The sequence below is a fragment of the Engraulis encrasicolus genome, chromosome 23 (genome assembly GCF_034702125.1).
Source record: "Engraulis encrasicolus isolate BLACKSEA-1 chromosome 23, IST_EnEncr_1.0, whole genome shotgun sequence".
NCBI classification, from domain to species: Eukaryota; Metazoa; Chordata; class Actinopteri; order Clupeiformes; family Engraulidae; genus Engraulis; species Engraulis encrasicolus.
Window position 1 is genome coordinate 13066604 of NC_085879.1, and position 22632 is coordinate 13089235.

General features: G+C 43.7%; 4 protein-coding genes across 4 annotated transcripts; all 4 read left to right on the forward strand.

Annotated features, from left to right (window-relative positions):
* The first annotated feature begins 5164 nt into the window (after window positions 1-5164).
* On the forward strand, window positions 5165-8565 carry LOC134439510 (protocadherin gamma-A10-like). Its single transcript, XM_063189407.1, has 3 exons — window positions 5165-5547; window positions 6835-7607; window positions 8524-8565. The coding sequence occupies exons 1-3, from the start codon at window positions 5175-5177 to the stop codon at window positions 8563-8565; spliced, it is 1188 nt and encodes a 395-aa protein (XP_063045477.1). The 5' UTR covers window positions 5165-5174.
* Window positions 8566-9528: 963 nt separating this feature from the next.
* Window positions 9529-12021, forward strand: LOC134439511 (protocadherin gamma-A6-like). The gene has a single exon (XM_063189408.1). It carries the CDS (start codon window positions 9529-9531, stop codon window positions 12019-12021), a length of 2493 nt encoding a protein of 830 aa, XP_063045478.1.
* Window positions 12022-12268: 247 nt separating this feature from the next.
* LOC134439512 (protocadherin gamma-A11-like) lies at window positions 12269-15371 on the forward strand. Its single transcript, XM_063189410.1, has one exon. The coding sequence runs from the start codon at window positions 12984-12986 to the stop codon at window positions 15369-15371; it is 2388 nt and encodes a 795-aa protein (XP_063045480.1). The 5' UTR covers window positions 12269-12983.
* Window positions 15372-19182: 3811 nt separating this feature from the next.
* On the forward strand, window positions 19183-21870 carry LOC134439513 (protocadherin beta-16-like). Its single transcript, XM_063189411.1, has one exon. The coding sequence runs from the start codon at window positions 19378-19380 to the stop codon at window positions 21868-21870; it is 2493 nt and encodes an 830-aa protein (XP_063045481.1). The 5' UTR covers window positions 19183-19377.
* Window positions 21871-22632: the final 762 nt, after the last annotated feature.

Consider the following 22632-nt stretch of genomic DNA (forward strand, 5'->3'; position numbering starts at 1 on the left):
AGTATGGTCCAAGTACAGTCATTTTTGCAGCTAAAAAATGGCTATTTTTGGAAATTCAAAATGGCGGACCATGGAGAAGATCCCCCTTTTCATGTATGAAAAGTGCAATTTTTCCAGTCATAATGAATACTTAGAATTTGATGCTGGTTGTAAGTATTCATGAAAAAGGTAACATTAGTGAATGGGCAGCATGAATTCTGGAAATAAACAACTAAAAATCTCACACAGTGTCCCTTTAATAAAAGAGCCTTGACTCCTCATTTTCTTCACTTTCTTAATGATGCCGGCAGGTATATCTACAGTATTAGTAGGTTTACCACTTCCTTGGTGAACTAAGTCTGGTTTAGCACTTAACCATGTTCAACTCTATGCAGTCCTTTCAAATGACAGCGCTCTCTCCATTGGTTTGTTTCCTGCATCTTGTGCTGCACTGGTGTTTTCTGCAGCTTTATGTTGCTTATGGTGTCATCGCATTACAGCTAATGTCATCTGTCAGTTCACTCTTATGACACATTATGATGTCATAGAACCTTGATGGGAGGAATTCCATGTTGCCATGGTTAAACTAATGTTGGTGTTCTTTGTCTGTTCTTTTTTTCCCTCTTTCTCTTTAACTTCTGCCTGCATGGACCTCTGTGCTGCTCTACATGACCTGTCACTCACTAAAGGTAAGACACATTTTATGATCTGTCATTGTATACTACGTCTTTCAGTTCCTGTGTCTCTTTTTCCCAATCTCTATCATTATTTTTGTTTCTTCCTTCTTTGAAATCTATCTATCTATCTATCTATCTATCTATCTATCTATCTATCTATCTATCTATCTATCTATCTATCTATCTATCTATCTATCTATCTATCTATCTATCTATCAGGGCTCTAAATGAACACCAGCCAACTGGCCAAATGCTGGTGAAATTTCAGTTTGGCTGATAGAAGACGAACTTACTAGCCACTTTGACCCATTAGTCAATGTGTGTTTAGCTAGTAACATTACAGTAACATCTAAGTTACTAGTCATTTTGCTGGTGATGAAAAAAGATAATTTAGAGTCCTGCTATCTATCTGTCTGTCTGTCTGTTTGTCTATCTATCTATCTATCTATCTATCTATCTATCTATCTATCTATCTATCTATCTATCTATCTATCTATCTATCTATCTATCTATCTATGCTGTTCTCTTTCTTTTCTGTCTGTTGTGCTCTTGCTCTCATGTCCGCATACGCAAAATGCTTGAAACTCAATTCAAGCATAATAATGCCAAGGTGTTAGTGAATGGCCTGAAGGAAACAGATCTGCGCTGAGCCATCCGTGCAAGCTCAAGCCTTGTTACCATGTAGAACTCCATCTTGTGGCGATAATGTGCAACAGACACAGCGAGTGAACACGGGAGGCTGACAGCAAGAGACATTGGCACATGGCTGTGACTCTCGCTTTTCCTCTCACACACACACAAAACTGTCTCTCCCACTCCCTCTCACTCTTTCCCTCTATCTCTCCCTCTCTCTCACACGCACACACTCTCTCTCTCTCTCTCTCTCTCTCTCTCTCTCTCTCTCTCTCTCTCTCTCTCTCTCTCTCTCTCTCTCTCTCTCTCTCTCTCTCTCTCCCTGACCCTTCCCACTCTCCCTCTCTCTGAAACACACACATACAACCTCTCCCCCTCTCTCGCTTTCACACACATACTGTATACAACCTCTCTCTCTCTCTCTCTCTCTCTCTCTCTCTCTCTCTCTCTCTCTCTCTCTCTCTCTCTCTCTCTCTCTCTGTCTGCGCATGCACTTCATATCTCCCTCCTCCTCTCCCTTCTGTCTCTACAGCAGTCCAGTTGCAGGGGGTACTGTAGTGGGTCAGCATCTGTGTTCACAGCGCTGCCACTATTGACCAGCCAATCAACCAAACAAGCAACACAGTACATTTTACAGTGTTAATACAACACTTAATTTAACACTCCTCTAGTTTAATTAATACTGCAAAGGGTTGAATTAACACTGCAAAATGCCTTACAGTGCAAGGTTGCTTTCAGATGCATGAAAGGCACATTTAGGCCACCGCCACATGCAGAGAGGATGCTGAATTAGCAGGCCAGCGGGGGTGTAGTGGGTCACTGTTCATGGGTGCCGGTATAAATCAGCCAACCCACCAGGCGAGCCCACTTTCAGCTGCATTAAGAGTCACTAAATCTGCCCAGGCGTGGCTCAATCAGCTGGGCAATGCACTGCTACACCAGATACCCGGGTTCGATTCCGGCCTGAGGTCATTTTCCCAGCCTTCCCTGTCTCTCATCTACTCTCTATACTATATAAGAGGCACTATACCACCTCTCCATAACAGCCCGGTCCAGAGTGGGTCAGTTTCTTTATGCTCATGTGGTGCATCATCAAACAAACCTTTCATGAAACCCACCAGCCAAGCTCATTTACAGCTGCATTAGAAAAAGACACTAGGCCACCATTCCTTTGTACTTGTCGAAAGACTGCTGAATAGCAAGTCTAATCGCAGCGGGAAGTGGGACGGTGGTGCGCAGGGGTACCAGTACCAACCATCCAACCAAGCTCAATTTCAAGTGCATTAAAAACCCTCTTTACCACCTCTCCCGTGCAGAGAGACTGCTAAATAGCAGGCAAGTCACGGGGGGTAGTGGATCAGTGTCTGTATGTGCGCAGCGGTGCTTGTATGGGCCGGGCCAACCAATCATCCAACCCAACCAGCCGAGCTCACTTCCAGCTGCATTAAAGAGGCACTATGCCACCTCTCCCATGCAGAGGGACTGCTGAATAATGCAGACACATCACATGCGGGTGGCTGAGCCGGAGGCTGCTTAAATGCAAACGCACTACTGCTGAGGTCCCCTTACCCCCCTTACTATGTGCTCCTACCCCACCCCTCTGGGCTCTTACACTGCAGCAAGAATGCTCACTGGAGCTGCGTCTCTTGTTTTGCCTCCCTGCTCTCAAGCATGATACAGTACATTTGCCTATCTGATGCCTCAACACTAAAGTAGAAGTTGTATGTAATCATGTAGTTTAGCTGGAGAGAGCAGTGGATCTGAGCACATTATTTTGTGTATGTGTGTCTGTGTGTGTGTCTGTGTTTGTGTGTGTGGGCGTGCTCTCTCTCACGTGCAGAGGTGGAACGTAACTAAGTATTTTTACTTCGTTACTGTGTTTCAGTAGTTTTTTTTCTGGAATTTGTACTTACTTGAGTAAAAATAAAAATGCAGACTTTTACTTTTACTTTGTTACATTTTTTGACAATTACTTGTACTTTCTACTCCTTACATTTCCAGAAGAAGACTTTGTTACTAGTTACATTTATCCTAGGTTTTCCTGTTGTGTTTCTTGGATATTTGAGCCTCAGCTGCGGGCAGGGAGGCGGGACCAAGCCCCTCTTCCAAACTGACACCCAGACAGAAAAGATACTTTAAAAAACATAAACAGGACTCCATAGTCATGTTCAAAGAGGACCAAAAACCGTTGCAGAAACTTTTTCCCATTGGATCAAGTACTGTAGGCAGACATGGAAAAAGACAGCCATTGCGCGAGTACTTGTACTTTTGTACTCAAAAGGTACATTTTAAAGTTAGTACTTAGGACTTTTACTTAAGTACATTTTTGGTGTACAACTTTTACTTTCACTTGAGTAATTTTTTCGCAGGCTACTTCTGCTTTTACTTAAGTACACAACTTCAGTACTTCTTCCACCTCTGCTCATGTGAATCCTGGACAATTGATGCTGTAAGGCAGCTTCCACAGCTGTTGTGGGAATGCGTGGAAGTGTACATTTATTGGAAAGCACTTTGAGTGAACTGTGTAATTGTGATATTGTGCTAGCCTATTTAGATACTTGTTCTTGTTCATCTTGTTCTAATATGAGAGTCTCTGGGTCACAAGTTGCTTGAACTTAAATGTGTAGTGTGAAAGTTGAGACACAAAATTGCTTACTTCAACAGTAAGATCAAATAATCAGATTGTTTAACATCTCGTGAGATGGAACAAATAAATTATATTTGCATTGTAATCCTGAGGATTGTAATCCGGAGCTGAAGTGGAGCAAGATTATTTATGGGAGAAGCTTGGATATACTATTAACAGAATGAGATACAGAGGTGGTAGGTCGGGGATTTTCAGAGTGGGAAGATTGTATGTATACAATTTTATGTATGCAATAGTTTTTTTATATAGCATCCATGTAATAGGAGTGTGGGGTAATGTAGTTGTATTCCAGACTTTTCCTTTATTTTTTGCTTGCCATTTGAATTATTTTTTAGGTCTGTTTGTGGTCACGTTTCATTCAACTTGTACATATTAAATATTAGTCGATAGTATTGTAGTGATGCATGAACAGGTTCAGATGCATGAACTCTGTTAGATCAAAACCATCGTCTGCAGCACAGTCCAGTCCAGAGCAGTCCACACCTTTTTAGTGGTGTCGTTTCTCAGTCTGTCTCACAGCGGTGCTGTTGGGCAAGGAGTCACGGCTGATCAGCACCAAAGCAGAACTGGCCTTAAATCTCTCTCTCTCTCTCTCTCTCTCTCTCTCTCTCTCTCTCTCTCTCTCTCTCTCTCTCTCTCTCTCTCTCTCTCTCTCTTTCACACACACACACACACACACACACACACACACACGCACACACACACGGAGGCACAGCTGGCTTTGTTAATTAGGTTAGCAAGCGCAAATAAGAAATGGCCATTACGCATGCTTATTTTGCCCGGTCGCTGTCCATTTCGCAGTGGTGCTGAAAACGACAACGGCACTCTCATGTCTCTGAGATCTCCCCTTTGGGAATGAGATGTTGCAGACTCCTTCCGACACAGTTGCATGTAGCAACAACAGCAGCAGCAGCATCCAGTAAGTGGTCTCACCCTTCTGGAGGCATCATTATATTTTCTTATGATGAGTGCAGGCTATTCCTGATTTGGACTCTAAGGGCCGCTGTTGATCAGTGAATCATTTGGTCTCCTCCGCGGAGCCTTGCTCCTCCTTTGGCATAGCATTATTGAAGAAAAAAAACAGACAGACCAGCTCATACCATTGTGCTGTGAATGAGGCACACACAGGAGGACGCGCGTCTTTCGTTGGCATTTTGTGGATTTTACAGTACATAATTTCACACAAGTGTGGGATTGAGGCTTTTGTACCACAGCAGTGGATATTTTCAGGATATAAAATGGTTTTCAAAAGGAATACTTCAGGAAAAGGTGGTGGATGTGCGTCGTCCGGAATGCGATGGCAAGTACTCTTTGTCTTTGTGTACCTTTGTGGCATTGCTCTGGGACAAATCCGTTACTCCATCCCAGAGGAAATGAAGAAAGGGTCACTGATAGGCAACGTAGCACAGGATCTTGGTCTGGATGTGAAAAGGCTCCGGGCCGGTCGAGCTCGTATTGTGACCGGGGAAGGGAATCAGTACACGGAGCTTAATGCAGACAAAGGGATCCTGGTTGTGAGTGAGAGGATAGACCGAGAGCAGTTGTGTGGTGACACGACTCCCTGCAGCTTTAGCTTCGAGATCATTCTAGAAAACCCCATAGAATTGCATCAGATTACAGTTGAAATTTTGGATATTAATGATCACGCTCCAGTATTTCGAAAAAATGCCATGAGTTTTGAAATAAGCGAATCGGCGACACTCGGCTCCAGTTTTGGTTTAGAGAGTGCTGACGACCCTGATGTCGGTGTCAACGCCCTTCAAAATTACGTTTTGTCTCAAAATGACAATTTCGTATTGAAACAACACTCAAATCCTGATGGTAGCAAATACGTCGAAATGATTCTTCAGAAAGCATTAGATAGAGAAAAACATCCTCGGCTCTCCTTAAAACTGATAGCCGTGGATGGAGGAGAACCACAGAGATCTGGCACAGCGACCATAGATGTTACTATTCTAGATGCAAATGACAATGCCCCGGTTTTTAATCAAACCATTTACAGGGCAAGCGTAAAGGAAAACGCACCAAAAGGCACTTACATAACAACAGTGAACGCAAGTGACGCTGATAGCGGTTCTTATGGCATCGTGTCATTTTCGTTGTCGAATATGAAAGGGCATTTAGTGAGTGCATTTCACATAGATGGAACATCTGGTGTTATATCAGTTGCAGGTAATATTGATTTTGAAAAAGACAAAAGATACGAGATGAGGGTCCAGGCAAGGGATCAGGGTGGTCTGACTGGTACCAGCAAAGTAATAATCGATGTATTGGACGTGAATGATAATGTACCACTTATAAATGTCATGTCATTCTCGAGCACTGTGTCTGAAGACTCGCCACCTGGCACCACAGTGGCTGTGATTAACGTCAAAGACTCGGATTCAGGACAGAATGGCCAGGTGACCTGTTCTATCGACAAACATTTGCCTTTCAGAATAGAGTCCTCGCTTGCTAATTACTATTCCGTAATTACTGAATCTTTATTTGATAGAGAAGCGTTACCTGAGTATAATATTACAATAACAGCCACCGACTCTGGCTCGCCAGCTTTGTCGAGCGTCACCACTTTATGTCTAAAGGTGTCAGATGTTAACGACAACGCACCAGTGTTTGATCACCCCTCTTACTCTGCGTACGTCGCCGAAAATAACTCACCAGGCACGTCGATATTCAGGGTCAAAGCCATTGACCCAGACTCCGGTCAGAATGCTCGGATATCTTATTTCTTAACGGAAACTAAAGTTAGTGAGGCACTAGCGTCGTCATACATCTCAATTGATCCCAGCACTGGAGTTATTACAACGATGCGCTCGTTTGATTACGAGCAACTCAAACAGTTGTCATTTGTCGTAAGCGCACAAGATGGTGGTTCTCCTCCACTCAGCAGTAATGCAACGGTAAATATTTTAATTAATGACCAGAATGACAACGCACCGCAGATCCTCTACCCTCTCCAGACAGGTGGCTCTAACTTAGCGGAGATAGTGCCTCGCTCAGCTGATGTAGGCTACCTGGTCACTAAAGTGGTGGCTGTTGACGTTGACTCAGGGCAGAATGCCTGGCTCACATACAGGTTTCAGAAACCGGTAGACAGGGCGCTGTTTGAAGTCGGTGCTCAAAATGGAGAAATAAGGACCATGCGCCAGATTACAGACAAAGATACGGTGAAGCAAAAGCTCACTGTGGTGGTCGAAGACAACGGACAGCCCTCCCGCTCTGCTACGGTCAATCTCAACGTTGCTGTTGCAGATAGTTTTCCGGAGGTTCTCTCAGAGTTCACAGAGTTGACGCACGATAAGGAATACAACGACAACTTGACATTTTATCTCGTCCTGGCTCTAGCTGTAGTGTCTTTCCTCTTTGTAACATCACTGGTTGTTATTATATCCGTTAAGATTTACCGGTGGAGGCATTCTAGCACCTACTATCAGTCAAATCTCCCCGTTATCCCGTACTACCCACCACATTTCGGAGACACTACTGGTGCAGGAACTCTTCAGCGAGTGTACAATTACGAATTGTACAAAACGACAGATTCCAGGAAGAGTGACTACAAATACCCCGGATGTGGTCAAAACGTCATGATTGTGGACCAGAGTGCACCCGGAACTATAAGGCACTCAGCCAGCGAAAAGAACATTCTGGATGAACCAGACTCACCTCTGGAGGTAGGCCATGTGGTTTTTTTTGTGTTTTTTTTTTTAAGGGAAAAAAGTTTACAAAGTACGTGAGTGCATCTCACATACCTTAGGATAAATTGTTACTACTACGGCACAGTTTTACCAGCATTGTTCGGCAGGTCGGGGCCAATATCAAGCCCTGGTTCACTTAGGCCTACTTAAGCTTTATCACAATTTTGTACCTGTACTAGGACTGATTCTGGCAGTGGTGACGCAGCTGCTGGTCTTACCCCGGCTTAGAAAGTTTCTGGCCTTAGCATGGCCTTGCGCTGTGAATGTTGAACTTGTCTTGGCCTTGACCTTTGTGTGGCCTGACCTGGGGGTGTAAATCTTCATGAACAGTTGTGGAGGTGAACAGTTGGCATTCGCTGTATTTGCTGTTTGAGTTCTGTGATCTGTGTGATGTTGGAAGGGCCTGTATGACATTTTCAGTGCTCACATTGTAAAGCAATTTTAAGCGGATTTGAGTTATTTGAAGTGGAAGTGTACGGTGTCCAAAGTTACCTGCCAATCGTCCAAAACCGTGCCATGTTTCAGCACCACGGACGTGGACAGCGATACAATGCGCTCTGTGACCAAACATGTTATGTCTCTGCTGCTAACTACACTATCGCCACGACTACATTACTTTGCTTGGTTGGTGCTTTCTTCGATGCCCATATGTTGCATGCTGAAATGGGTTTGGACTGTGTTTACCAAGGTAGCCTACATAAGACTGGACATATCTTATATGTTATGTTATTAGTGCCTTCGCAGTCTCAATTCACTGTGCAGTCTACAAGGCGAGGTCAGGGGCAGACAAAATCTTCTTAATTCTCTGTTTTCGACAGTAAAAGGGCATTGGAAATATTCTCGATGGTTTTTTTTAAGTGGTAGCGTTGGATGTGTCTCTGGATCTGGCCAGAATGGCTGGCTGACGGAAAGCAACGGACAGGGCACTTTTTGACGTGGGCGTACAGACTGGAAAACTGAGTGCGTTCATACCAGCTATTTAATTTATGTATTCTGGTGGCTTTTTCTCATGGGCTAGCGGTAGTCATTGAAAGAGCATGAACCGAAAGCCCATATAAATGACAAATGAACACTCCAAACACGAGTGGTTGGCCTGAACCCTGAAGCCTGAAAGAGCATTTTATTGCATTGACAGTGTACACGGAGAATGCGAAGCCTGCCAGTGTTGACACGGCACTTTGCGATGGGCTTGGGGTCGGTGTGCAATTCAGCACCACGGACAGCGACATTTGCCAGAGGTGGATGCTGCGATTCTCTCTCTCTCTCTCTCTCTCTCTCTCTCTCTCTCTCTCTCTCTCTCTCTCTCTCTCTCTCTCTCTCGCTCTCTCTCTCTCTCTCTCTCTCTCCTTCTCCCCCCCCCCCCCCACACACACACACACCATTATTTATTATACTTATATTTATTAAAGTTAATATAAGTAATGTAATATAAGCCTAATGTATAGGCCGTACTTATAAAAATAAGGAAGTTAAGGATTCCACTCAACTTAATCACTTTAATGTTGTATTATGGAAATGTCCCTCCATATGATTCTGTAGATTATACTACATCTTTTATCATGCTTTGGCAAAAACGAAGACCTTCCTTTTTTTGCCCAGCGTGCAATCTTGTTTAAATGCGTAACTGTATAGAATTCGAGTCAGTTTCGATGGGGCGTACCATTCACAGTTGAATTTCCTACTTTTGGACTCTAAGTGCCGCTATTGGCCTGGGAAAAGATTTAATAACAGGAGGTGCGTCAGCAATGCGTAGGTCCTCCCCTAACATTGCGTCCTCTGTGTGCAGGGAGGACATCCATTCTTTCTATCTCCAAGGAACGCATCGTTTTACAGCTCGACGTTTACATTCCTGGTGGAAATATTTCTTGGATGTTTGTGTACTTTCATTTGGATTACAATGGCAATCGAAGGTGGACGTTCGGGAATAAACGGATGCTTCTTTTTGCGAAAATACTGGCAAGTAATTCTACTATTGGCGAGCCTTTGTGGTGGTATTGACGCACAGATTCGTTACTCTATTCCAGAGGAGATGAGGGTTGGGTCGCTTATTGGAAATGTGGCCCAGGATCTGGGTCTTGATTTAAAAAGGCTTCGGTCGGGCCGTGCCCGTATCGTCAGCGGAGAGAGCGTGCAGTACACAGAGCTGAAAACAGACAAAGGGATTCTTGTTGTTCGCGAGAGGATAGACCGTGAGCTGCTTTGTGGTGACGTCACCCCTTGCAGCTTCAGTTTTGAGATCATTCTAGAAAATCCAATGGAATTACATCAGATTACAGTAGAGATATTGGATATTAACGATAATTCACCTGTATTCAGGAAAACGGAAATACATTTTGAGATAAGTGAAACGGCTACCCATGGCTCTCGCTTTGTGTTAGGCAGCGCAGATGATCCGGATGTCGGCGTCAACACACTGCAGAATTATATTCTCTCTCCAAATGCCCACTTTGTTTTAAAACAGCAGTCGAATCCAGATGGAACTAAATATGCAGAAATGGTTCTCCAAAAAGCTTTAGATCGCGAAGAGAGTCCACGGCTTGCTCTAAAGCTTATAGCAGTGGATGGCGGAGATCCACAAAAATCAGGCACGGTGAATATTGATGTCACCGTGTTAGATGCTAACGACAATGTCCCAGTGTTTAACCAGACCGTGTATAAATCGACTGTAATGGAAAATGCTGTGAAAGGTACTTATGTGACAACAGTTAATGCAACGGATGCTGATACCAATGCGCATGGCTCGATACAATACTTATTTAGTGATCTCAAGGAGGATTTAAAAAACATTTTTGCCATAGACGAGTCCACGGGTACCATTTCTGTAGTCGGGGCTATCGACTACGAACAAAACAAACGTTATGAAATACGGGTCGAGGCAAAAGACCAAGGCGGACTCACTGGCACAAGTAAGGTTATTATAGAAGTCATCGACGTTAATGATAATGCGCCGGTTATGAATGTTTTATCTTTTTCAAGCCCCGTGTCTGAAGATGCTCACATAGGTACGACCATAGCTATAATAAACGTCAAAGATGCAGATTCCGGTAAAAATGGCCAAGTTACTTGCTCTATAGACAAGGGCCTTCCTTTTGATATCAAATCGTCCCTCGCAAACTATTATACTGTCGTCACAGATGCCTTATTTGACCGTGAATTGTTGTCTGAGTACAATATCACCATAACTGCAGTCGACTCCGGATCACCCCCACTCTCCACTGTAAAGACACTGCGTCTTACAATCTCTGACGTCAATGACAACCCACCCATTTTCGAGCAGAAGATGTATTCGGTATATATCATGGAAAATAATTCTCCGGGCTTGTCTATTTTCACAGTGAGGGCTAAGGATGTAGATGCCAACCAGAATGCCAGAATTTCATATTACCTGGATGAAAAGCAGAGCGACGGCACCCCCGTGTCTTCGTATTTGTCTATAAATTCAGAAACGGGGGTCTTGCATGCCGTGCGCTCTTTCGACTTTGAGCAAATCAAGCAGCTGAGTTTCACTATGAAAGCACAGGACGGTGGCTCGCCCCCGCTTAGCAGCAACGCCACCCTGCACGTCATTATTCAGGATCAAAATGACAATGTGCCTCAGATACTGTACCCAATACAGACTAGTGCATCTCTCGTGGCTGAAATAGTGCCCCGTTCAGCTGATATAGGCTATCTAGTCACTAAAGTGGTGGCTGTAGATGTGGACTCTGGGCAGAATGCCTGGCTGTCCTATAAGCTACAGAAAACCCAGGAGAGGGCTCTGTTTGAAGTGGGTGCACAAAATGGAGAGATTAGAACTATTCGCCAAATCACTGATAAAGATTCTGTGAAACAGAAACTCACTGTTTTAGTTGAGGACAACGGACAGCCCTCTCGCTCTGCCACTGTTAATGTCAACGTGGCTTTAGCCGACAGTTTCCCTGAAGTGTTGTCAGAGTTCTCAGATAAGACGCAGGACAAAGAATACAATGACAATCTTACTTTTTATCTAGTCTTAGCTTTAGCCGTCGTGTCTTTCCTTTTTATCGTGTCCATCATAGCCATACTGTCGGTGAAGTGCTACAGATGGAGACGTGAGCGGATGTTTTACAAATCAAATGGACAGCTCCCGGTTATTCCATATTACCCGCCACTTTACGCAGACGTCGGAGGCACGGGCACTTTGCAGCACGTGTATAATTATGAAGTCTGTAGAACGATGGACTCCAGGAAAAGTGATCTGAAATACGCCAGACCTGATAGCGAAAGTATCATCAGTCTGGACACGTGTGGAAAAGACACTCTCCCACACCCCAACAGAGACAGACTGACCATGGACGATGCAATTCATCAGGTGAGCGCATTTCCCCTTATTGCCAACACTTTCTTTGAAGATTGTACTCATAAGACTTAAAATGTGTTCATAAGGACTGCGTAAATGTATTCATGAAGGGTAATATAGCTGCGCAAAGGATGCGATGAGTATGCAGCTCTATACTATCATGCGTCAAGCAGGCAAAGCGTCAAACCAAGAATGCACTGCAGTTGGTCTAGGGTCAACAGTAAACCATGTAAACCGCCTACGCGTGAAATAATCTGTTTTAAAAGTCTGGATGTTATATAGATCCCTGTGAATGCATGCTTCATAGAAAGTGTTTGGACGGCTTCACAGCACATTGTGTACGTTGGAAACACAACAAAATCAAAGTCAAACGTACTGCAGAGTCACATACTCAACTGAAAATAATATTATCACACTACATTAATATTTTACTGTTTGTAAAAGAGCAACTCCACGCTGTTCCAAATGTGTGCGCCATATTGTGAGGATTTTAAAAACGAACAGAGCTCACTGAAAAAAAACAGCTCGTTGGTTTAATTTTGATGTGATGTGTGGTCTCTATGCAGCACGTAATTAATTGCACGTCATTAACGTCAGCATTAAGTGATTTCCCAGTTGGACTGCGGGTGCTAGCCATGGTGCTGAAACATACTGATGCGTAACGGCTGAAACGCTATGTGCTGCTGTATGTTGCTTTATTTGGTGCGTTATGGCGTTGGGCATTGAGACAGCTCTAGTATACTGGTCAACGTGTAGTACATCATTTTGGTCTCTAAGTGCCGCTGTTGATTGTGTGTTGGGGGAAACTGTGAATATAGAACCAAGCCTCCTCCATCTTCACAATAACGAGGACAACAAAGCAGTGCGCAAAACACGACATCCGTCGAAGGAGGCAGCCTTCGACTTTTACGCACGGATAGCAGACTTGTATTTTTGCTTTTTTGGACAACATAATCGATTTGTTTGGAGGAATATTTTGATACAGCACACATCTGTGAGGATTATATTGTGTTTCATGCTCATCGAACAGGACAATGGCTTGGCAAGTACTGGCGTTGGCTTTTCTTTATGGGCTTGGCATTGTGCATGGACAAATAGTTTACTCGGTTCCAGAGGAGATGCCTAAAGGTTCTATAGTTGGAAACATAGCACAGGATTTGGGGCTAGATGTATCGAGGCTTAAATCAGGGAAAGCTCGCCTTTACACAGGCGACGGAACAGAATACGTTGATCTGATGAAAGACAAGGGGGTTCTTTTCATCAAAGACAGGATAGACCGAGAATCATTATGTGGACAGACCACACCTTGTGCGCTTCATTTTCAAATAATATTAGAAAACCCAATGGAGTTCTATAGTGTTACGGTCCAGATTACAGACATTAATGACAATGCCCCATTTTTCTCGGTGGACAAAATGGCGTTTGAGATAAGCGAGTCTTCTCTCCTCGGTGCACGCTTTACGCTAGAGAAAGCCATAGATAGTGACGTCGGAATCAATGGACTGCAAGGCTACGCCCTAAACCCAAGTGACATATTTGAATTAGAGACGACCACTCAAACAGATGATGTTAAGAGTGTGGTGATGATTTTGAAAAAATCTCTAGATCGAGAGAAAGAAGAGAGTCTATCTTTAGTCTTGACCGCCACTGATGGGGGTGATCCGCAGATGTCGGGGACTGTGCAGATACATATTAAGGTTCTAGATGCCAATGACAATGCACCGGTTTGTTCCCAGAGAGTATATAAAGTAAGTGTTGTAGAAAATGCTGCGAAAGGCACAATGTTAAACACAGTACAGGCGTCTGATGCAGATGAAGGATTGAATGGGAGAGTGTCGTATGCTCTGTCGAAACCTACCAGTGAAGTTAATGGATTGTTTGAAATAGATTATACAACTGGGGTAGTTAAACTGATTGGAGAGACAAACTATGAAAAAACAAAACGCTATCAACTCGACGTCTTGGCCAAAGATCATGGCGGACACTCAGATACATGTAAAGTGATCATTGATGTCATCGATGCAAACGATAATAGTCCAGTTATAAATGTAATGTCCAAACTGGCGACAATACCGGAAAATTCTAAAGCGGGCACTGTCGTTAGTATTCTGAATATTCACGACCAAGACTCGGGTGATAATGGGCATGTTCAGTGTAGTATCAACGACAATATGCCATTTATTCTTAAGTCTACCTCAAACAACTTCTACAGTTTAGTCACAGACAGTGAGCTAGACCGAGAGAGGGAATCAGTATTTAATATCTCCGTGACGTGCACTGACGAGGGCTCTCCCCCTCTCTCCAGCAGCATGACTCTTTCCCTGCAGATATCAGATGTGAATGATAACGCTCCTGTATTTGAAAGGAGCTCATACGAAGCCTCCATTCCAGAAAATAACTCTCCTGGTATTTCCGTTTTCACAGTCAAGGCAACAGACGTAGATTTTAATCAGAATGCACGAATTTCATATATGCTGGAGGAGACCACCATTAACGGAGCCGCAGCCTCCTCCTACGTATCTGTTAACGCAGAGAGTGGTGTCATCCATGCGGTGCGCAGCTTTGATTATGAACAGATAAAGCAGTTCCACTTCCATGTCAAAGCGCAGGATGGAGGGTCCCCTCCGTTAAGCACCAACGTTAGTGTTAGAATAAATATCCAAGATCAAAATGATAACGCACCTCAGATTTTATATCCAGTGCAGAGTAGTGGCTCGCTAGTAGCTGAGATTGTGCCCCGCTCAGCAGATGTGGGGTATCTTGTCAGTAAAGTGGTGGCTGTGGATGTAGACTCTGGTCAGAATGCCTGGCTCTCATATAAACTGCTGAAAGGATCCGAAAGGGTGCTATTTGAGGTTGGCACGCAGAATGGAGAAATACGAACAGTTAGACAGGTGACTGATAAAGATGCTGTGAAACAAAAACTTGCTATTGTGGTGGAGGACAACGGACAGCCCTCTCGCTCTGCTACAGTGAATGTCAACGTGGCTTTGGCTGATAGCTTCCCAGAAGTGCTCTCCGAGTTTACAGACTTTACGCGCGACAAGGAGTACAACGACAACCTGACTTTTTATTTAGTATTGGCCCTGGCTGTAGTGTCATTTCTGTTCATCGTGTCCATCATAGCCATACTGTCAGTGAAGTGCTACAGATGGAGACGTGAGCGGATGTTTTATAAATCCAACGGGAACCTCCCCGTCATTCCATACTACCCGCCTCTTTACGCAGATGTTGGGGGCACTGGGACTTTGCAGCACGTTTACAATTATGAGGTTTACGGAACAACTGACTCCAGGAGGAGTGATGTTAAGTGTCGTAGACCTTGCAATGAAAGTATTGTCAGCCTGGATGCTGCCGGAACACTACCGCATGTCAATACGGATAAACTCCTCATGGACGACCAGGTGAGTTTGCTTCTGTAAAAATCCTGAAATGGTGCCATATTCGAAATGCTTGGTTTTATTGAGTTAGCTAAGTGTTAAACAAGCTAACGGTTGTGTTTAGTCAACCAGCCATTCAATGCTGCCCGTAAAAAGATGTCAATGTTATCTTCAATCAATGTGTGGGCCACTATATTTGCATTTTGTACTTTTTTGTGAGTGGTGCACTCTGGTGACTTTGCTGAAACAACAATCATAACTGTTTATTTTGTTATATTGGGACGTTGCATGGCTTGTGTGATGTTGCAGTCGAACAACCTGGTTGTTAACCATGGTAATGAAATCAGAGACAACAAGGGAGTCATAATTGGAAGTACTCGGCGTTAGGTTTCTGCAGTGCGTCTTGCAGTGGGACTATTACTGTGCTGCTTTGAATGCAGTGCAGCATATTGGTCTGCAAGTGACGCTGTTGGTCAACCAATGTGTTGAAATGTTTTTACTTTAAATAGCAACTGCGCCTCCTCCATCTTTTCATACATAAGCAGGACGGGGCTTTGTTTCACACGACGGCATTTGCAAACAAAATGCTCACTTTGGAACAATATCCACGGATTGTTCACTTAACTTTATCCCATTTAGTTTAGTTTCTTTTCTGTCTTTGGAATACGTCGTCGCCAGACACCATTTTTGTGGATTATATCGTGATTTTATACCCAGAGAAAATGTCGGACAGGACAATGGCGTGGCAAGTACTGCTTTTTGTTTGCGCTTTCCTTGCGGTCCGCTCCGCACGCGGACAAATCAGTTACTCGATTCCTGAAGAAATGCAGAAAGGTTCAGTGGTGGGAAACATAGCCGAGGACTTGGGCTTAGATATGAAGAGGCTTAAATCAGGGAAAGCTCGCCTTTACTCCGGTGATGACATTGAATACATAGGGCTCATGACAGACAAGGGAATCCTTTTTGTTAAAGAGAGGATAGACCGCGAAGCCCTGTGTGGCCAGGCAACGCCTTGTGCGCTACATTTTCAGATAATTCTTGAAAATCCCATAGAATTTTACAGTGTTACGGTTCAGGTAACGGATGTTAATGATAATGCGCCATTTTTTTCAGTGAGTGAAATCAAATTCGACATTAGCGAAGCGTCTCCTGTTGGAACCAGATTTACACTGGAAAAGGCTATCGACAATGATGTTGGAATCAATGGTCTTCAAAGCTACACTCTAAAACCCACTGATGCGTTTGAGTTGGAGACACAGGCGCTGTCCGATGACAGCAGAAGCATTGAAATGATTTTGAAGAGAACCCTAGATCGAGAGAAAGAAAATCATTTATCTTTATTGCTCACTGCCTCAGACGGAGGCGACCCTCAGATGTCAGGAGCAGTGCAGATACTGATAACTGTACAAGATGCAAATGATAATGCTCCGATTTGTTCCCAGAGAATGTATAAAACTAGTGTTGTAGAGAATTCTCCAAAGGGAACAATTTTAACCACTGTGAGTGCGACAGACGCGGATGAGGGGCTGAATGGCAAAGTAACATACACATTGTCTAAGCCTGCTGGTGACGCAGCTGCAGTATTTAGCGTGGATGAAGCCACCGGTGTACTGCAGTTAATTGGTGATACAGATTATGAGAAAATCAAACGTTATCAAATAGCTATACAAGCAAAAGACCATGGCGGTCTCACCGACACGTGTAAAGTCGCTGTTGATATCATTGATACAAATGATAACCGACCAGTTATAAAAATAATGTCAAAGTCGACCTCCATACCAGAAAATTCTAAATCTGATACAGTCGTAAGCATTCTTAATATACAAGATTCCGACTCTGGCGTCAATGGCAATGTACAATGTGTTATATATGAGCATATGCCATTTACTTTGAAGTCTACGTCAAATGGCTTTTACAGTGTAGTCACAGCCAGTGAACTAGACCGAGAGAGAGACGTCATGTATAACATTTCAGTGACGTGTTCTGATGAAGGCGTACCTTCCCTGGCCAGTAACGTCACCCTCTCATTGCAGATATCTGATGTGAATGATAACGCACCTGTGTTTGACAGAAAGTCGTATGAGGCTTCTGTCCAAGAAAACAACTCGCCTGGCCTCTCTATTTTCAAAGTATCCGCAAGAGATTTGGATTTTAATCAGAACGCACGGATTTCGTACATGTTAGAGGAGTCATCTTTTAACGGAGTAACCATCTCCTCCTATGTGTCAGTAAATGCTGAGAGTGGGGTCATAAATGCAGTGCGCTCATTTGACTACGAGCAGATAAAATATTTTCACTTTTATGTAAAGGCCCAAGATGGAGGCTCTCCTCCCTTAATGAGCAATGTCAGCGTTAAAATAGTCATCCGGGATCAGAATGACAACGCACCACAGATCCTTTATCCTGTGCAGTCCAGTGGATCACTCGTGGCTGAAATCGTGCCTCGGTCAGCTGATATAGGCTACCTGGTCACTAAAGTGGTGGCTGTGGATGTGGACTCTGGTCAGAATGCCTGGCTCTCTTATAAACTACAGAAAGCGACAGACAGGGCTCTGTTTGAAGTGGGCGCACAGAATGGAGAAATAAGAACCATCAGACAGGTCACTGATAAAGATGCTGTGAAGCAAAAGCTCACTGTTGTAGTGGAGGACAACGGACAGCCCTCTCGCTCTGCTACTGTGAATGTCAACGTGGCTTTAGCTGACAGCTTTCCAGAAGTGCTCTCCGAGTTCAGTGATTTTACGCACGAGAAGGAATACAATGACAATCTTACTTTTTACTTGGTATTGGCCCTGGCTGTTGTGTCATTTCTGTTCATCGTGTCCATCATAGCCATAATGTCAGTGAAGTGCTACAGATGGAGACGTGAGAGGATGTTTTATAAATCAAATGGACAGCTCCCGGTCATTCCATACTACCCACCACTTTACGCGGACGTTGGGGGCACTGGGACTTTGCAGCACGTTTACAATTATGAGGTTTACGGAACAACTGACTCCAGGAGGAGTGATGTTAAGTGTCGTAGACCTTGCAATGAAAGTATTGTCAGCCTGGATGCTGCCGGAACACTACCGCATGTCAATACGGATAAACTCCTCATGGACGACCAGGTGAGTTTGCTTTTGTTGAATCCTGGATGGGCACAATGTCTGTGGTCCATGTTTTAGTTGCAATGCTCGTATTCAATCTCTTGTGACATTCTGTCACTGCACTCTGAAAAATGAAATGCGGGTTGAGCGATACGCTCTTATCTGATCTAATATAGCCAGCCATGCGTTTTACAACACATTTTACGCATGCTCTGAGCGCAACTCCCCGTAATCATCTATAACATTATCAAAGCTTGAAGCACCGTTTACTTGCGTCTGAATGTTATGGGCACGTGGGCACACACACACACACACACATACACACACACACACACACACACACACACACACACACACACACACACATACACACACACACACGACCTTCTGCATTTCGATGGCTTTGGTTTTCACGTGAGCATGCATGGTCACGAGCTCATGCCCTTAACTCATTTCTGGTTTCATGGCATGTTATGTTATGATGTCCCATCATGCTACTCTCGCACTCGTTACCTTTTTTTGCTACCCTGACAAGCTCCTGTGTTTGTGCAATTAGGAAGAGGGACGTACACAACGACGACGCTACAGCAGCACATTATATTTGCTGTATTATATTTGCCACCGTATGCCACATCTTTTACAAAGTTATTTATTTATAATCAAGGGATTTGCTATGCTAATAGGACATGGTGTGCAACACGAATAACTTCTACGATGATTGTCCCCTTTTGATGAAATGAAGTCAGTCGGCCTGCTTTTATAACGGTCACTTGGATGTGTGGTAGTAACTGCAGTTCATCTGTTTAAACTCAGAGGGACGCTGTTGGTCAACCAGTGGATATTAGGTCTTAATTTTCTGGCGTAACCTCCCCCTGTATATCTAGCAAGACCGACTGCACATTTGACTACAGACACGACTGGACTTACTGACAACATCTCTTTCATTCAGAGGACTGTATATGCGCCATCTTTGTTTCTTTGTTTCAGGATCACTGCATGAACAACAGCTTGTTACGGATGATTTTGTACTGATCCGTGCCTGTTGTAAAATGGATATGTCGAGCAAAACAAAGATCTGGCAAGTACTAGTGTTTATGTTCTTATTTTCATTCGGTATCGTTAGCGGACAAGTAAGCTATTCTATTCCCGAGGAGTTGTCGACGGGATCTGTGGTCGGTAACTTAGCTCAAGATCTGGGTTTAGATGCGAAAAGATTGAAATCGGGTAAAGCGCGCATTTATACAGGTGACAATACCAAATACATCGATCTAAATAAAGACAGGGGTGTATTGATAATCAAAGACAGAATCGACCGAGAGGCTCTATGCGGGCAGACTACGCCCTGTGCTCTCCATTTTCAGGTCATTTTGGAGAACCCCATGGAATTTTACAGTGTCACCGTCGAAATAACCGATATCAATGATAATCCTCCACACTTTGACAAGGAAAAGATGTTTTTTAAAATTAGCGAGTCAGCTACGACTGGGGCTAAATTTGTTCTGGAGAGAGCGATGGATTTAGATGTGGGTATTAACGGGTTGCAGGGTTATTCTCTTACGCCCTCAGATCATTTCCTTCTTAAATTGCTACCTCAAGCAGACGGAACTAAGATTGTTGAAATGGTTTTACAGAAACCACTAGACAGAGAAAAACAAAACCAAATATCTCTAGTTTTGACAGCTGTAGATGGTGGCGAGCCGCAGTTGTCTGGCACAGCACAAATAAACGTCAGTGTCTTGGATGCTAATGACAACGCACCTATTTTTACGCAAGCTTCGTATAAGGCTGTTATCACGGAAAATGCTCACAAAGGCACAGTAGTGACGACAGTCAGTGCTACTGATTTAGATGAGGGCTCAAATGGGAAAGTGAGCTATTCATTCAGCAACATTATGGAAGATGTAAGACAAACATTTGCCATTAATGAACTAAGCGGTGAAGTGACTCTAGTTGGTAGTGTTGATTATGAAAAGGCTCGTCACTATCAAATTAATGTACAGGCAACTGACCAGGGGGGTCTAACAGATTCGTGTAAAATATTAGTCGATGTAACAGATACAAACGATAACGCACCGACCATAAATATAATGTCGAAGTCAAATTCCATATCAGAAGACTCGGCTATAGGCACAGCGGTGTCCATCTTAAATGTACAGGACAAAGACTCTGGAGAGAATGGGAAAGTCAAATGTTTTATAAACGATGACATCCCATTTGCTTTGAAATCGACCTCAAATAACTTCTTTAGTTTAGTCACCGACGATGAATTGGACAGAGAGAGCAATTCCGAGTATAATATCACTGTATTGTGTTCTGACGAAGGCTTGCCCTCGCTGTCCAGCAGTGTATCTCTGTCGTTACAGATATCAGATGTAAATGATAATGCACCTGTTTTTGAAAAGGCATCATACGTTGCCTCTGTGGCCGAAAACAATTCCCCAGGCTTGTCTATTTTCGCAGTGAAAGCCAGGGACGCGGATTGGAACCAGAACGCCCGTGTTTCGTACATATTAGAAGAAGCCTCGATAGGTGGCGTATCTGTTTCATCCTACGTGTCTGTTAATGCGGAGAGTGGTGTTGTTCATGCAGTGAAGTCTTTTGATTTCGAGCAGTTGAAGGATTTTTCGTTTCGCGTAAAAGCACAAGATGGGGGTTCTCCTCCACTAAGCAGTAACGTGAGTGTTAAATTGCTGATCCAGGATCAGAATGATAATGCACCCCAGGTGCTGTATCCGGTGCAGACCGGGGGCTCCCTGGTGGCCGAGATTGTGCCTCGGTCAGCTGATGTTGGATATTTGGTCACCAAAGTAGTTGCTGTGGACGTGGACTCAGGTCAGAATGCCTGGCTCTCTTATAAACTACAGAAAGCGACAGACAGGGCACTGTTTGAAGTGGGCGCACAGAATGGAGAAATTAGAACCATTAGACAGGTCACTGATAAAGATGCTGTGAAGCAAAAGCTCACTGTTGTAGTGGAGGACAACGGACAGCCCTCTCGCTCTGCTACTGTGAATGTCAATGTGGCTTTAGCTGACAGCTTTCCAGAAGTGCTCTCTGAGTTTTCGGATTTTACGCAGAAGGATACTAATGACAACCTAACGTTTTTCCTCGTTTTGGCCCTGGCTGTGGTTTCATTTTTATTCATTGTGTCCATCATAGCCATACTATCAGTGAAGTGCTACCGATGGAGACGTGAGAGGATGTTTTACAAATCCAACGGCCATCTCCCTGTCATTCCATATTACCCTCCACTTTACGCGGACACAACAGGCACGGGAACTTTACAACACGTCTACAATTACGAGGTTTGCAGAACAACAGACTCTCGAAAGAGTGATGTGAAATACGGGCGACCTTACACTGAAAGCATCATTAGTCTGGATACAAATGGAGAGCAGACGTTACCTCGTGAGGACCTCGGCACGCTGGTCAGGGATAAAGAACAGGTATGACTTAATGCAACTACGATGACATAACTTTGTGTTACACGTGTTACATGTAGGCCTATCATGTGTTATGTACAATGACATAGGTTGTAAAGTTGTATGGTGTATACGTTTGGGATGGGATTGCGCTTACTTGTGTACAGAGCTCTTGCTGTGCAAAACGGCGCTGGTCGCTGATCATGGTCCTGAAACGCTCTCTCGCTCTCTCTCTCTCTCTCTCTCTCTCTCTCTCTCTCTCTCTCTCTCTCTCTCTCTCTCTCTCTCTCTCTATCTCTCTCTGTCTCTCTCGCTCTCTCTCTCTCACATACACACACACACACACACACACACACACACACACACACACACACACACTTATGTGTCTGCCATTCTTTCCACCTGTCATATCACTGTAATGCAAAATTATCTGGAATTCGTTAATGTCTTACCTGGGTAGAAATACACAAGATTCACCGTCAATGCAATCCGTTATTATACTTTATTAGTTTCGTTATTCTTTATTGTATTTAATGCATTTTATTTTCAAAGATTTTCAAACTTTAAGCACTACAGACAGAAAAAACAACACTAACACACATACACATACAAAAAACAAACAGACAAACAAAAGCAAAACGCAACTGCCAGTCCATAAAAGATAACAAACACTGTGATATGCCAGTCCATGAGTGAGGTCAGAGGTCCCAGTTTAAATGTCCCAGGGTTTTGTAAAGCATAATAAAAAAATAAATAAATAAATAAAATAAAATAAAACAAAGCGTACACATA

Coding starts and splice junctions, on each gene's coding strand:
- LOC134439513 (XM_063189411.1), top strand. CDS start 19,378: ATGCGCCATCTTTGTTTCTTTGTTTCAGGATCACTGCATGAACAACAG.
- LOC134439510 (XM_063189407.1), top strand. CDS start 5,175: ATGGTTTTCAAAAGGAATACTTCAGGAAAAGGTGGTGGATGTGCGTCG. Junction 5,548..6,834: donor AAACCCCATAGAATTGCATC/AGATTACAGTTG, acceptor GCAGTAATGCAA/CGGTAAATATTTTAATTAAT. Junction 7,608..8,523: donor AACCAGACTCACCTCTGGAG/GTAGGCCATGTG, acceptor GGATCTGGCCAG/AATGGCTGGCTGACGGAAAG.
- LOC134439511 (XM_063189408.1), top strand. CDS start 9,529: ATGGCAATCGAAGGTGGACGTTCGGGAATAAACGGATGCTTCTTTTTG.
- LOC134439512 (XM_063189410.1), top strand. CDS start 12,984: ATGGCTTGGCAAGTACTGGCGTTGGCTTTTCTTTATGGGCTTGGCATT.